The sequence below is a fragment of the Sebastes fasciatus genome, chromosome 3, assembly GCF_043250625.1.
Source record: "Sebastes fasciatus isolate fSebFas1 chromosome 3, fSebFas1.pri, whole genome shotgun sequence".
Taxonomy (NCBI): domain Eukaryota; kingdom Metazoa; phylum Chordata; class Actinopteri; order Perciformes; family Sebastidae; genus Sebastes; species Sebastes fasciatus.
Window position 1 is genome coordinate 25,668,162 of NC_133797.1, and position 16,063 is coordinate 25,684,224.

The following is a 16,063-nucleotide window of genomic DNA, read 5'->3' on the forward strand; positions in this document are numbered from 1 at the left end:
AGTGATGGAGAGCATAATGATGAATAATAATGTCTTCAGAATATTTTCCACCTGGCATGTGTTAGTGCTTCACATGTCTGTTATTTATATACCAGGTTTTATGTGAGAGTTTGTAAGAAAATAAAACTAACAAAATAAAACTCATCAAAACCGTCTTTGTTAGTCTTTCCAACAATCACCAACTCTGGTTCAGTCGGCTACCCACAAACCGCTTACAGTGATCACGTCTGTCTGGGTCAAATTGATTATATAAGCAGATGATTATTTACATTCATTTTTTCCCCTCATCAATCTACACTCAATATGTCATAATGACAGAGAAAACAGGATTTTAGAAATTTGTGATTGTTTTAATTCCAGCTTCAAAATCCATGAGTGATGCAATGAGAAAAAACACTCTTCTTAAAGTTTCAACATAATAAAGATAAGAAACACCTTTTAACATGCCTTACTCCTCCTACCTGTTAGGTATAGCACCACTTTTGCTCCATATTAACCAGAGAGAACCTGGTATTTCCCAATAACCGTGTAAATCAGAGGGAGGAAACAAAACCAACAGAGCTGCAGTGAGAGGCGGAGCAACACTAGAAAGACGAGAGCTTCAACGTCACACTGCAGAAATGAAGTAACGTTTGTCAGAGTGGCAGCCACGCAAGTCTCTGTTTCTCTCTAAAAGAAAATTCAAACTGAGTTCATCAGGTGTTTCTCAACAACACAGCAGAGTTTCTGCCAAACACTGGTGAGTACAGCTGATAATATTTACACTTTCAACAACCAGGATTAACACAAAACTTCAGCTCTACTCAGGCAGGAAGTTCCACTCTTTTCATTTCATACTGAACTATGACTGTTTGTCTGCAGGTCCTCTAAACAGTAGCCCACTTTAACAGCTTTAAACAGTCTCTCTGTGTCAGTTCTAAGGACTTAAGTAACTTTTAACTGAGTCTTGGTGGTTTGGAGTTTAGTTTCACTCCTACTTTCCTGCTATTATTACTGTTTACTGATCGCTTCCTACATACTGCTTCCTCTATTTCCTCTAGCTGTTTCATATTAAAAGCTTTCCAGCAGAGAACCAGCAGGAGGCTTTTAATGTGAAGCAGCTATAGAGGAAATACAATGTGTCTGTCATCAAGTAAGCAGAGCTTTGTTAGCAGTGTTATTCTTCAATAAAAATTGGTCTACACAACATGTTATGGATATATTAGGTGACATTTTGTCACAGTAGCAAGCTTGACCTTGTTAACATGGCTTAAATGGTTTTGGTTGCTCGCGGCTCATTGCAAGTCAAAACACAGGATATATAATTCAAAATTACTTTACCTAATATCATATGTTATACTTAAAAGAACAGTAATCACATTTGTTTGTTTTCTTTCACTATGTGTGTAGATATGGCTGCTGCAAACCATCTGCGATCTGAAGATCAGTTTCTGTGCTCCATCTGTCTTGATGTGTTCACTGATCCCGTCAGTACACCATGTGGACACAACTTCTGCAAAAACTGCATCAATGAACACTGGAATACTAGTGACAGGTGCCTGTGTCCAATGTGTAAAAAGGTTTTCAACACAAGACCTGAACTGCACATCAACACTTTCATCTCTGAGATGGTTGTTCAGTTCAGACAGTCAGCTCAACAGAAAACCAGCAGCAGCAGCTCAGAGCAACAAGTGTCCAAACCAGGAGAAGTTCCCTGTGACGTCTGCACTAGAACCAAACTGAAGGCCCTGAAGTCCTGCCTGGTGTGTCTGGCCTCCTACTGTGAGACTCACCTGGAGCCTCATCTGACAATGTCAGGCCTGAAAAGACATCAGCTGATCGACCCTGTGGAGAACCTGGAAGACAGAATGTGTGCAAAGCACGATAAACCTCTGGAGCTGTTCTGTAAGAACGACCAGACATGTGTCTGCATGCTCTGTCATGTTGTAGACCACAAGATGCATGATGTCGTTCCTCTGAAAGAAGAATATGAAGGAAAGAAGGCCAAGCTGGGGAAGACAGAGGCTGAAATCCAGCAGATGATCCAGAAGAGACGACTGAAGATTCAGGAGATCAAACACTCAGTCGACCTCAGTGAGGAAGATGCAGACAGAGAGATAGCAGAAGGTGTTCATGTCTTCACTGCTCTGAAGGAGTCTGTTGAGAGAGGCCAGGCCAATCTCATCGACACGATCAAAGAGAAGCAGAAAACAACAGAAAAACAGGCCGAAGATTTTATCAAAGAGCTGGAACGGGAAATCTCTGAGCTGACGAAGAGAAGGACTGAAGTGGAGCAGCTCTCACGCTCTGAAGACCAACTCCATCTTCTCCAGAGTGTCCAGTCCCTAAAAGCTGATCCACCCACCAAGGACTGGACAGAGGTCAGCGTCCATCCATCATGTGAGGGGACTGTGAGGAGAGCTGTGGCTCAGCTGGAGGAGACACTCAGTAAAGAGATGAAGAAGCTGGTCGCTGAGTCAGAGCTGAAGAGGGTCCAGCAGTATGCAGTAGATGTGACACTTGATCCCGATACAGCTCATCCTCAACTCATCCTGTCTGATGATGGGAAACAAGTGAATCATGGTGCTGTGTGGAAGAATCTCCCAAACAACCCAGAGAGATTTTCTAATGGTGTTTGTGTTTTAGGAAAGCAGAGTTTCTCTTCAGGCAGATTTTACTTTGAGGTTTCAAGTTAAAAGAAAGACTAAATGGTCTTTAGGAGTGGCCAGAGAGTCGATCAACAGGAAGGGAGACATCACACTGGGCCCTCAGAATGGTTACTGGACTATATGGTTGAGAAATGGAAAAAAGTATGAAGCTCTTGATGACCCTCCAGTCAGTCTCTCTCTGAAGTCTCGGCCTCAGAAGTTGGGGGTGTTTGTGGATTATGATGAGGGTCTGGTCTCCTTTTATGACGTAGGTGCTGCAGCTCTTATCTACTCCTTTACTGGCTGCTGCTTCACTGAGAAACTCCTCACATACTTCTGTCCTGGTCTTAATAAAGGTGGTAATAACTCTGCCCCTCTGATCATCTCTCCTGTTGGAGCAAATTAATAACTAATCTTATTTCATGTATTGATTTTTCTTTCATTCAAGGGAACATGTACACATTAATGGCAACACTTTAGAGTTTACATCGTATTTTCTATATAGCCAACACATTGACTTGATGCATTCATGTCTTCAACCCTGCATCATGACCCTCGTTATGTGGAGAATATCTATTTAAAACCCTGTTAAACCTTGTTAGCCGAGTGGTTACAGCGTATACAATATTGTTTAACAGCCATGTCCCGGGTTTGATTCCGGCCTTGGAACCTCTCCGCCCCCCATTTTAACATGATTATATCTTATTTTAGCGTATAATTATTAAATATAAATGTTTATTAAATAAATGTTTATAATAAAGTAATTTTCGATACATTTTGAGGTAAATATTGGGGTAATTTGGCAGTAATTCAAAAGAAATTTCAAATAGGTTACTTGCTAATTATTACCTAATTACCATGACATTTGCAGACCTGTTAAATGAAATGCTACCAAAAAAAGTTTAGGTAAGTAAGGCCTATTACATCCCTATAGTGTCTACAGAATACAGTATGTCATTTATTTATAGTGGGCATAAAAAGTTAACGGATAAAGTTAATTAAGAGAATAGATGCTAATAGAATTTTCTATTTTGTGTGAAATGTGGTATAATTAATTACTGGTCACTTTTTATTTGTTTTGTGAATACTGGTAAGATGGCTATTGAGTCAAAGAAATCTGTAAATATGTGATTGTTAAATAAAAACTGTAAATAAACTAGTTGTTGAACACAAAGCCTGAGTAAGCAGTGACTTGAGCACCAAACACTAAACAGAAAAGCCTGGTTTACACATAAGCTTTATTTCATGAGAAATACATTGTTTCCTGTAATCCACGTTTTTTATCCTACAGTGATGGAGAGCATAATGATGAATAACTAATTAATGTCTTCAGAATATTTTCCACCTGGCATGTGTTAGTGCTTCACATGGCTGTTATTTATATACCAGGTTTTATGTGAGAGTTTGTAAGAAAATAAAACTAACAAAATAAAACTCATCAAAACCGTCTTTGTTAGTCTTTCCAACAATCACCAACTCTGGTTCAGTCGGCTACCCACAAACCGCTTACAGTGATCACGTCTGTCTGGGTCAAATTGATCATATAAGCAGATGATTATTTACATTCACTTTTCCCCCTCATCAATCTACACTCAATATGTCATAATGACAGAGAAAACAGGATTTTAGAAATTTGTGATTGTTTTAATTCCAGCTTCAAAATCCATGAGTGATGCAATGAGAAAAAACACTCTTCTTATTTACTATCATGATATTCTTAACTCACAATGTTACATATTCCATGTCTGAAAAGGCCTATAGTTAAATTGTATGTATATACATTTTTATTTCCTTATGTTCTGATTTTCTTGTTGATGATACAGATTGTATTTGTTGTTTGATTTGATGTCAGTATGTTGCCTTGATATCAATGACCATGATGTAAATAAGTCTTATTGTGTTATTGACATGTTACAGATATGTGTGACGTCTCTCTTGTGTCAAATAAAATAAACTCTTCTGGTTAAAGTAAATCTGAGGCACCTTAAAGTTTCAACATAATAAAGATAAGAAACACCTTTTAACATGCCTTACTCCTCCTACCTGTTAGGTATATCACCATCTTTGCTCCATATTAACCAGAGAGAACCTGGTATATCCCAATAACCGTGTAAATCAGAGGGAGGAAACAAACCAACAGAGCTGCAGTGAGAGGCGGAGCAACACTAGAAAAACCAGAGGTTCAACGTCACACTGCAGAAACGAGAGTGAAGTTTGTCAGAGTGGCAGCCACGCAAGTCTCTGTTTCTCTCTAAAAGAAAATTCAAACTGAGTTCATCAAGTGTTTCTCACCAACACAGCAGAGTTTCTGCCAAACACTGGTGAGTACAGCTGATAATATTTACACTTTCAACAACCAGGATTAACACAAAACTTCAGCTCTACTCAGGCAGGAAGATCCACTCTTTTCATTTCATACTGAACTATGACTGTTTGTCTTTAGGTCCTCTAAACAGTAGCCCACTTTAACAGCTTTAAACAGTCTCTCTGTGTCAGTTCTAAGACTTAAGTAACTTTTAACTGAGTCTTGGTGGTTTGGAGTTTAGTTTCACTCTTACTTTCCTGCTATTATTACTGTTTACTGATCGCTTCCTACATACTGCTTCCTCTATTTCCTCTAGCTGTTTCACATTAAAAGCTTTCCACCAGAGAACCAGCAGGAGGCTTTTAATGTGAAGCAGCTATAGAGGAAATACAATGTGTTTGTCATCAAGTAAGCAGAGCTTTGTTAGCAGTGTTATTCTTCAATACAAATTGGTCTACACAACATGTTATGGATATATTAGGTGCCATTTTGCCAGAGTAGCAAGCTTGACCTTGTCAACACGGCTTAAATAGTTTTGGTTGCTTGCGGCTCATTGCAAGTCAAAAAACAGGATATATAATTCAAAATTACTTTACCTAATATCATATGGTATACTTAAAAGAACAGTAATCACATTTGCTTATTTTCTTTCACTATGTGTGTAGACATGACTGCTGCCAGCAATCTGCAATCTGGAGATCAGTTTCTGTGCTCCATCTGTCTGGATGTGTTCACTGATCCAGTCAGTATACCATGTGGACACAACTTCTGCAAAAACTGCATCACTGAACACTGGAATACTAGTGACAGGTGCCTGTGTCCCATATGTAAAGAGGCTTTTACCATAAGACCTGATTTGAGGGTCAACACCTTCATCTCTGAGATGGTTGTTCAGTTCAGACAGTCAGCTCAACAGAAAACCACCAGCAGCAGCTCAGAGCAACAAGTGTCCAAACCAGGAGAAGTTCCCTGTGACGTCTGCACTGGAACCAAACTGAAGGCCCTGAAGTCCTGCCTGGTGTGTCTGGCCTCCTACTGTGAGACTCACCTGGAGCCTCATCTGACAATGTCAGGCCTGAAAAGACATCAGCTGATCGACCCTGTGGAGAACCTGGAAGGCACGATGTGTACGAAGCACGATAAACCTCTGGAGCTGTTCTGTAAGACCGACCAGACATGTGTCTGCATGCTCTGCCATGTTCTAGACCACAAGATGCATGATGTTGTTCCTCTGAAAGAAGAATATGAAGGAAAGAAGGCCGAGCTGGGGAAGACAGAGGCTGAAATCCAGCAGATGATCCAGAAGAGACGACTGAAGATTCAGGAGATCAAACACTCAGTCGACCTCAGTGAGGAAGATGCAGACAGAGAGATAGCAGAAGGTGTTCAGGTCTTCACTGCTCTGAAGGAGTCTGTTGAGAGAGGCCAGGCCAATCTCATCGACACGATCAAAGAGAAGCAGAAAACAACAGAAAAACAGGCCGAAGCTTTCATCAAAGAGCTGGAACAGGAAATCTCTGAGCTGACGAAGAGAAGGACTGAAGTGGAGCAGCTCTCACGCTCTGAAGACCAACTCCATCTTCTCCAGAGTGTCCAGTCCCTGAAAGCTGCTCCACCCACCAAGGACTGGACAGAGGTCAGCGTCCGTCCATCATATGAGGGGACTGTGGGGAGAGCTGTGGCTCAGCTGGAGGAGACAGTCAGTAAAGAGATGAAGAAGCTGCTTGAAGATGAGCTGAAGAGGGTCCAGCAGTATGCAGTGGATGTGACTCTTGATCCTGATACAGCTCATCCTGAACTCATCCTGTCTGATGATGGGAAACAAGTGAATGATAGTGATGTGAGGAAGAATCTCCCAGACAACCCAGAGAGATTTTCTGGTGGTGCTTGTGTTTTAGGAAAGCAGAGTCTCTCTTCAGGCAGATCTTACTTTGAGGTTCAAGTTAAAGGAAAGACTGACTGGGACTTAGGAGTGGCCAGAGAGTCGATCAACAGGAAGGGAGTCATCACACTTAGCCCTCAGAATGGTTACTGGACTATATGGTTGAGAAATGGAAATGAGTACAAAGCTCTTGCTGGCCCTTCAGTCAGTCTCTCTCTGAAGTCTCAGCCTCAGAAGGTGGGGGTGTTTGTGGATTATGAGAAGGGTCTGGTCTCCTTTTATGACGTAGATGCTGCAGCTCTTATCTACTCCTTTACTGGCTGCTGCTTTACTGAGAAACTCTTCCCATACTTCAGTCCTTATGTTACTAAAGGTGGTAAAAACTCTGCCCCTCTGATCATCTCTCCTGTTGGAGTAAATTAATAACTTATCTTCTTTCATGTATTGATTTTTTTTTCATTCAAGGGAACAACCCTGCATCATGATCCTCGTTATGTGGAGAATATCTATTTAAAACCCTGTCAAATCTTGGTAGCCGAGTGGTTACAGTGTATAAAATACAGTATAACCGCCTTGTCCCGGTTTTGATTCTGGCCTTGGGACCTCTCTGCCCCCCCATTTTATCATGATTATATTCTATTTTAGCGTATAATTATTACATATGAATGTTTATTAAATACATGTTTATAATAAAGTAATTTTCAATTAATTTTTATGTAAATATTGGGGTAATTTGGCAGTAATTCCAAAGAAATTTCAAATAGGTTACTTGCTAATTATCACCTAATTACCATGAAATTTGCAGACCTGTAAAGTGAAGTGCTACCAAAACAAAGTTAAGGTAAGTAAGGCCTATTACATCCCTATAGTGTCTACAGAATACAGTATGTAATTTTTTTATAGTGGGCATAAATAGTTAATGGATAAAGTTAATTAAGAGAATAAATGCTAATATAATTTTCTATTTTGTGTGAAATGTGGTATAATTAATTACTGGTCACTTTTTATTTGTTTAGTGAATACTGGTAAGATGGCTATTGAGTCAAAGAAATCTGTAAATATGTGATTGTTAAATAAAACTGTAAATAAACTAGTTGTTGAACACAAAGCCTGAGTAAGCAGTGACTTGAGCACCAAACACTAAACAGAAAAGCCTGGTTTACACATAAGTTGCATTTCATGAGAAATACATTGTGTTTCCTGTAATCCACGTTTTTTATCCTACAGTGATGGAGAGCATAATGATGAATGTAAATAATGTCTTCAGAATATGTTCCACCTGGCATGTGTTAGTGCTTCACATGGCTGTTTTTATATACCAGGTTTTACGTGAGAGTTTGTGGTATTGTACCGGTTTGTCTTCCTATCACAGAGCACCGACTCAGACGTTGGAACTGGACGCCACCAAACTGGAGGGCGGGTGAAGAGGTCGGGTGAAGAAGGTGAAGCAGAAGAATAAAACTGACTGAGGAGAGATGGTGGATCCAAACATATAACTTCTTACCTGTTGTATCAGATTATATTGTCTGGTGTTCCCGTTATTGTGTTTAAATAAATACGTTCTTTAATTTTGTCAGAATTCGTTGTACAATGGTAGTTCTTCGCTGAATGCAAATCTAATTTTCCAGCAAAACTTGTAAATCTGTATGGTTTCTGAATGCACATCATAAATCAAATTAAAACAGAGACACAGACAGTAGTGATGTGTTGGAGCCCTTTCACTGAGATTCATCTCCGTAAAACAGAATCACTTCCAGAGACAAATGGATCAGATCAGAACTGTGGTGAGTTCAGACTCTTCGTCCTTTCACTTCTAACATACAACTAAAACCACAAAGTGTAGTTTTTACATTTCTGTTTGTATACACATTAAACAATCTACACACAATATGTTAATAAGTGAGCTTTAGAGGTGTTGGCAGGTGTGTTTTTAAACTTTAGACAGAGCCAGGCTAGCAGTTTCCCCCTGCTTCCAGTCTTTATGCTAAGCTAGGCTAACCACATCCTGACTGTAGCTTCATATTTAATATACAGACGTGAGTGTTATTGATCTTCTCGTCTAACACTCAGCAAGAAAGCGAAGAAAACATATTTCCTAAAATGTTGAAATGTTCCAATAATGCTGTTTTCTTTGGGACACGAGTGTATCGCAAAGCATTGTGGGATTTCAGGCAAAGCAGGACTGACCAGCGACGAAAACACGAAACGCAGTTATTTCTTTGAAGAAATGATAAAGAAAAAGTGACGCAGTAGTGAAACAGGAAGTTTAGTCTTGACCTGCTGTGGATGAATCTCTGTGGAGGAGAAGATTTTTACTGTAGTTTCTGGGACGTCTCTTTGGTCTCTAACATTACAGGTACAGAAATGAAGAGCTGCTGGGCACAAACTCACACAAACTGTTGTAGGATGCTTATTTTAATAATGTTTAGTCACTAGATTGCGAGCGTTGACCCGTGCACAGCGACAAGAACGAAAGCTCAGGATGTTGACCTAATCAAATAAACTCACAAGACAACTTCATAGTTTGTTCACATTTTTTATTTTGTCTTTCCTAAAGAGGATCGTCCTCTTTAAAATGAACAAAAATCCCTTTTTAAAAAGTGTTTAGTTGAGACTGAACAGAAAGACGACTGATAACATAAAACAATAAATACTTTGTGAAGCATCCGAGCAGAGAGAAGATTCCTGTTTGTGTCACTTTCTACGACTGATATCATAATAACCATGAAGATGGTTGTCAGACAGTGTAAACCTGGTACATGATGCTGTCAGGATGCGTGCTACACCACCCTGAGGGAAGGAACGGATTCATGTTAACACCCAGTCCAGTTAATGAGAACATACCTAATGATGGTGGAGCGGGGACGGGCTCTTGTAATTCTCTGGCCGTTATGATCCAGATACTCTTTATACCCCAAAACGGGTAATTTAAGTAAAAAAAACAAACACTACTGTCATGGATAAACCAGGAATAAAAAACTAATTCCCTTTAGGACGCCTTGATGGGAAGTGATGGACGTCGGCCGGAGTGATGGAGGCCGAGGCGTTAGCAGGTCGTCATGGAAGGAGGGGTCCACATGAGGAAGAGGAGGGGGAAGGTGGCGGGTGTTTCCTCTCGATCCTCTCATTCTATATCGTCCTCGCTCAGACTCTGTGCACTCACAATACGCTGCAGGACAGAAAGCAGAAAACAAACTGGCTTGTTTTACCTTTTCTTGTTTTATTGATACTGTATGATTTTAAACTTGTTGTTGTTTCTGTGTGGAGAACACGGCCTCGTTTCAGAAAGCAGGTTTAACAAACTCTGAGCCTGAACTCTGAGTTGACTAATCCTGAGGAGGGAAACTCTGAGTTTTCGGTTTCAGAACAGCTGATCAGAGTCAGTTCAATCAACTCTGAGTAGGTTGAACCTGAACATAAAAAAACGTCATCAATGGAGCTCTGATTCACCATGGCAACAGGTAAATAAGAGGTAGAGCCTCCATTTTAATCCATTGGATGTAGAGATATTAATCAGGGCTGTCAATCGAATAAAATATTTAATCGCAATTAATCACAACTTAATCATGAATTTTTTATCTGTACCTTAAAGGGAGATTTTTCAATCATTTAATACTCTTATCAACATGGGAGTGGGCCAATATGCTGCTTTATGCAAATGTCTGGATACATTTATTTTTCGATATCAATTAACAACACAAAACAATGACAGATATTGTCCAGAAACCCTCACAGGTACTGCATTTAGCATAAGAAATATATGCTCAAATCATAACATGGCAAACTCAAGCCCAACAGGCAACAACAGCTGTCAGTGTGTCAGTGTGCTGACTTGACGATGACAAAACATACAAAAAGTTAATAAAATATGATTTTTGTTCTAGATTATACTACCCAACACTTTATACAAGTACAAACTGAACGATTAGTTAATTAGTAGAGCAACAGAACATTAATGGATTCATTATTTTGATGGTTTAAGTCATATTTCATGTAAAAACATTTCATGGTTCCAGCTTCACAGATGTGAAGATTTGCTGTTTTTCCTTTTAATAATGTTAAAGGTGCTATTGAAAACATTGATAACATTCAGCCAATAGATGTCACACTTTCCCTCCTCCGTTCCATTGCTTTCACTTGAATTTAATGGTTGCCAGTTCGTTGCACAACCTGCATATTTTATGGTTGAATGGAATGACTCAGACAGACAGTCATGTGAAGTGATGAATGTTTCATGGTAGAGTAAAAGTCATTTTGCAACATGTAGCTATAGGCCTACATTAGGTGTATGTTTGTGTGTGTGGCCCTCCGCTGCTGTAGTTTCAACTGGGCGAATCAACTGTTCTAGTGGCGGAGCATCGTAAAACACACTTCAGTCAAAGTCGACACAAACAAAATAAAACTCATCAAAACCGCCTTTGTTAGTCTTTCCAACAATCACCAACTCTGGTTCAGTCGGCTACCCACAAACCGCTTACAGTGATCACGTCCGTCTGGGTCAAATTGATCATATAAGCAGATGATTATTTACATTCATTTTTTTTCCTTCATCAATCTACACTCAATATGTCATAATGACTGTGAAAACAGGATTTTAGAAAGTTGTGATTGTTTTAATTCTAGCTTCAAAATCATTGAGTGATGCAATGAGAAAAAACACTCTTCTTCTTTATTATCATGATATTTTTAACTCACGATGTTACATATTCCATGTCTGAAAAGGCCTATAGTTAAATTGTATGTATATATATACTGGAAAAACAAAGTTCGGAAACTTGTGTTTGGTGGATTATTTCTCCATTGTTTCAATGCTAATGGTCATTGTATTTTACATCGTTGGAAAGCCTGTTTATTTACCTTCGCTATGATGTCCAACTTGTAAGGATCATGCATTTGTGGGATGAGCAGCACAGATAATTATGTGGGTAGTGCCCAAGAACAATTTGCCAAAATGCTCTGTCAATGGTAAACAGTGTATTCTCATAAGGCTACCAGGAAGCCTGCAATGACTGCCCTTCAGCGTCAGGCCCGTTTGGGCTGGTGTCGACAACACAGAAAATGGAACCTGAACATGTGGGGGAATGTCATGTTCAGTGATGAGTCCAGGTTCTGTCTGAGAAAGTTGGATGGCAGGGTGAAAGTATGGAGACGACGTGGAGAACGCTATGCTGATTGTTGCACCGATGGAGTAACAGCTTTTGGTGGGGGCAGTGTCATGGTGTGAGGGGGCATCTCCCTCACTGGCAAAACAAGGCTTGTCATCATTGAAGGCCATCTCAATGCAGTGAGATATCAGGATGAGATTCTTCAGCCAGTGGTGATCCAATATCTCCACAATCTGGGACCTAACTTCATACTCCAAGATGACAACGCTCACACCCACAGAGCCAGGGTTATCACAGACTACCTCCACAATGTGGGAGTAGAGAGAATGGAACGGCCTGCCAAGAGTCCAGACCTCAACCCAATTCAACACTTGTGGGATCAGCTTGGGCGTACTGTATGTGTTAGAGTGACCAACACAACCACGCTGGCTGACCTGCAACGAATCCTGGTTGAAGAATGGAACGCCATCCCACAGCAACGTGTGACCAGGCTGGTTACCAGCGTGAGGAGGAGGTGCCAGGCTGTTGTGGCTGCGTATGGATCTTCCACCGCTACTGAGGCTCCTGACGGTGGATTCAATCAATCAATATGTCGTGTTTGTTCCTTGTTACTGATAGAGAGTTCAATCATCCAATCCACCAAACAACTCAAAACAAGAGTCAATACCAACAGGACAATACACTGTTTACCATTGACGGAGCATTTTGGCAAATTTTTCTTGGGCGCTCCCCACATAATCAACTGTGCTGCTCATCCCACAAATGCATGATCCTTACAAGTTGGGCATCATTGCGAAGGTAAATAAACAGGCTTTCCAACGATGTAAAATACAATGACCATTAGCATTGTAACAACAGAGAAATAATCGACCAAACACAAGTTTCCAAACTTTGTGTTTCCAGTTTATTTTTATTGCCTGATGTTCTGATTTTCTTGTTGATGATACATATTGTATTTGTTGTTTGATTTGATGACAGTATGTTTCCTTGATATCAATGACCATGATGTAAATAAGTCTTAATGTGTTATTGACATGTTACAGATATGTGTGACGTCTCTCTTGTGTCAAATAAACTAAACTCTTCTGGCTAAAGTAAATCTGAGGCACCTTAAAGTTTCAACATAATAAAGATAAGAAAAAACTTTTAACATGCCTTACTCCTCCTACCTGTTAGGTATATCACCACCTTTGCTCCATATTAACCAGAGAGAACCTGGTATTTCCCAATAACCGTGTAAATCAGAGGGAGGAAACAAACCAACAGAGCTGCAGTGAGAGGCGGAGCAACACTAGAAAGACGAGAGCTTCAACGTCACACTGCAGAAATTAGAGTGAAGTTTGTCAGAGTGGCAGCCACGTAAGTCTCTGTTTCTCTCTAAAAGAAAATTCAAACTGAGTTCATCAGGTGTTTCTCAACAACACAGCAGAGTTTCTGCCAAACACTGGTGAGTACAGCTGATAATATTTACACTTTCAACAACCAGGATTAACACAAAACTTCAGCTTTACTCAGGCAGGAAGTTCCACTCTTTTCATTTCATACTGAACTATGTCTGTTTGTCTTCAGGTCCTCTAAACAGTGAAAGAACTTTAACAGCTTTAAACAGTCTCTCTGTGTCAGTTCTCAGGACTTTAGTAACTTTTAACTGAGTCTTGGTGGTTTGGAGTTTAGTTTCACTCCTACTTTCCTGCTATTATTACTGTTTACTGATCGCTTCCTACATACTGCTTCCTCTATTTCCTCTAGCTGTTTCATATTAAAAGCTTTCCACCAGAGAACCAGCAGGAGGCTTTTAATGTGAAGCAGCTATAGAGGAAATACAATGTGTTTGTCATCAAGTAAGCAGAGCTTTGTTAGCAGTGTTATTCAATGCAAATTGGTCTACACAACATGTTATGGATATATTAGGTGCCATTTTGACAGAGTAGCAAGCTTGAGCTTGTTAACACGGCTTAAATGGTTTTGGTTGCTCGCGGCTCATTGCAAGTCAAAACACAGGATATATAATTCATAATTACTTTACCTAATATCATATGTTATACTTAAAGGAACAGTAATCACATTTGTTTCTTTTCTTTCACTATGTGTGTAGACATGGCTGCTGCCAGCAATCTGCAATCTGAAGATCAGTTTCTGTGCTCCATCTGTCTGGATGTGTTCACTGATCCAGTCAGTACACCATGTGGACACAACTTCTGCAAAAACTGCATCAATAAACACTGGAATACTAATGACCAGTACCTGTGTCCGATGTGTAAAAAGGTTTTCAACACAAGACCTGAACTGCACGTCAACACTTTCATCTCTGAGATGGTTGTTCAGTTCAGACAGTCAGCTCAACAGAAAACCAGCAGCAGCAGCTCAGAACAACAAGTGTCCAAACCAGGAGAAGTTCCTTGTGACGTCTGCACTGGAACCAAACTGAAGGCCCTGAAGTCCTGCCTGGTGTGTCTGGCCTCCTACTGTGAGACTCACCTGGAGCCTCATCTGACAATGTCAGGGCTGAAAAGACATCAGCTGATCGACCCTGTGGAGAACCTGGCAGGCAGGATGTGTGCAAAGCACGATAAACCTCTGGAGCTGTTCTGTAAGACCAACCAGACATGTGTCTGCATGCTCTGTCATGTTGTAGACCACAAGATGCATGATGTCGTTCCTCTGAAAGAAGAATATGAAGGAAAGAAGGCCAAGCTGGGGAAGACAGAGGGTGAAATCCAGCAGATGATCCAGAAGAGACGACTGAAGATTCAGGAGATCAAACACTCAGTTGACCTCAGTGAGGAAAATGCAGACAGAGAGATAGCAGAAGGTGTTCAGGTCTTCACTGCTCTGAAGGAGTCTGTTGAGAGAGGCCAGGCCAATCTCATCAACACGATCAAAGAGAAGCAGAAAACAACAGAAAAACAGGCCGAAGCTTTCATCAAAGAGCTGGAACAGGAAATCTCTGAGCTGACGAAGAGAAGGGCTGAAGTGGAGCAGCTCTCACGCTCTGAAGACCAACTCCATATTCTCCAGAGTGTCCAGTCCCTGAAAGCTGCTCCACCCACCAAGGACTGGACAGAGGTCAGTGTCCGTCCATCATATGAGGGGACTGTGGTGAAAGCTGTGGCTCAGCTGGAGGAGACACTCAGTAAAGAGATGAAGAAGCTAGTTAAAGCTGAGTTCAAGAGGGTCCAGCAGTATGCAGTAGATGTGACTCTTGATCCTCATACAGCTCATCCTAAACTCATCCTGTCTTACGATGGGAAACAAGTGAATCATGGTGATGTGAGGAAGAATCTCCCAGACAACCCAGAAAGATTTTCTGATTGTGTTTGTGTTTTAGGAAAGCAGAGTTTTTCTTCAGGCAGATTTCACTTTGAGGTTCAAGTTAAAGGAAAGACTGAATGGGACTTAGGAGTGGCCAGAGAGTCGATCAACAGGAAGGGAGACATCAGGCTGGGCCCTCAGAATGGTTACTGGGCTATATGGTTGAGAAATGGAAATGAGTACAAAGCTCTTGATGTCCCTCGAGTCAGTCTCTCTCTGAAGTCTCAGCCTCAGAAGGTGGGGGTGTTTGTGGATTATGAGGAGGGTCTGGTCTCCTTTTATGACGTAGATTCTGCAGCTCTTATCTACTCCTTTACTGGCTGCTGCTTCACTGAGAAACTCTTCCCGTACTTCAGTCCTGAACTTAATGATGGTGGTAAAAACTCTGCTCCTCTGATCATCTCTCCTGTTGGAGTAAATTAATAACTAATCTTATTTCATGTATTGATTTTTTTTTCATTCAAGGGAACATGTACACATTAATGACAACACGTTAGAGTTTACATCTTATCTTCTACATAGCCAACACATTGATTTGATGCATTCATGTCTTCAATCCTGCATCATGACCCTCGTTATGTGGAGAGTATATATTTAAAACCCTTTCAAACCTTGGTAGCCGAGTGGTTACAGCGTATACAATACTGTATAACATCCATGTCCTGGGTTTGATTCCGGCCTTGGTACCTCTCCGCCCCCCCATTTTTACACTGTCCTCAAATAAAGGTGAAAGTGCCCCAATAATCTTTTTTTTTTTTAAAAAGGGCAACACTTCGTTTTACAGGTCCGCAAATTTTATGGTAATTAGGTGATAATTAGCAAATAACCTATT

At 40.6% G+C, this 16,063-nt stretch overlaps 2 protein-coding genes and 1 pseudogene across 3 annotated transcripts; all 3 read left to right on the forward strand.

Annotated features, from left to right (window-relative positions):
• Positions 1-636: 636 nt before the first annotated feature.
• On the forward strand, positions 637-15,744 carry LOC141764564 (zinc-binding protein A33-like). Of its 2 annotated transcripts, none has more exons than XM_074629868.1 (2): positions 637-739; positions 14,015-15,744. In XM_074629868.1, exon 2 carries the CDS (start codon positions 14,017-14,019, stop codon positions 15,652-15,654), a length of 1,638 nt encoding a protein of 545 aa, XP_074485969.1. In that variant the 5' UTR covers positions 637-739; positions 14,015-14,016; the 3' UTR covers positions 15,655-15,744. The 2 variants fall into 2 exon arrangements, with proteins under 2 accessions (XP_074485969.1, XP_074485968.1); XM_074629867.1 differs by lacking the exon at positions 637-739 and adding an exon at positions 13,242-13,366.
• On the forward strand, positions 1,392-3,775 carry LOC141764568 (E3 ubiquitin-protein ligase TRIM21-like; annotated as a pseudogene).
• Positions 5,597-7,237, forward strand: LOC141764570 (E3 ubiquitin-protein ligase TRIM21-like). The gene has a single exon (XM_074629873.1). The coding sequence runs from the start codon at positions 5,600-5,602 to the stop codon at positions 7,235-7,237; it is 1,638 nt and encodes a 545-aa protein (XP_074485974.1). The 5' UTR covers positions 5,597-5,599.
• Positions 15,745-16,063: the final 319 nt, after the last annotated feature.

Bases quoted from the DNA above. Each gene is read 5' to 3' on its own strand.
- LOC141764570 (XM_074629873.1), top strand. From the start codon at position 5,600: ATGACTGCTGCCAGCAATCTGCAATCTGGAGATCAGTTTCTGTGCTCC.
- LOC141764564 (XM_074629868.1), top strand. From the start codon at position 14,017: ATGGCTGCTGCCAGCAATCTGCAATCTGAAGATCAGTTTCTGTGCTCC.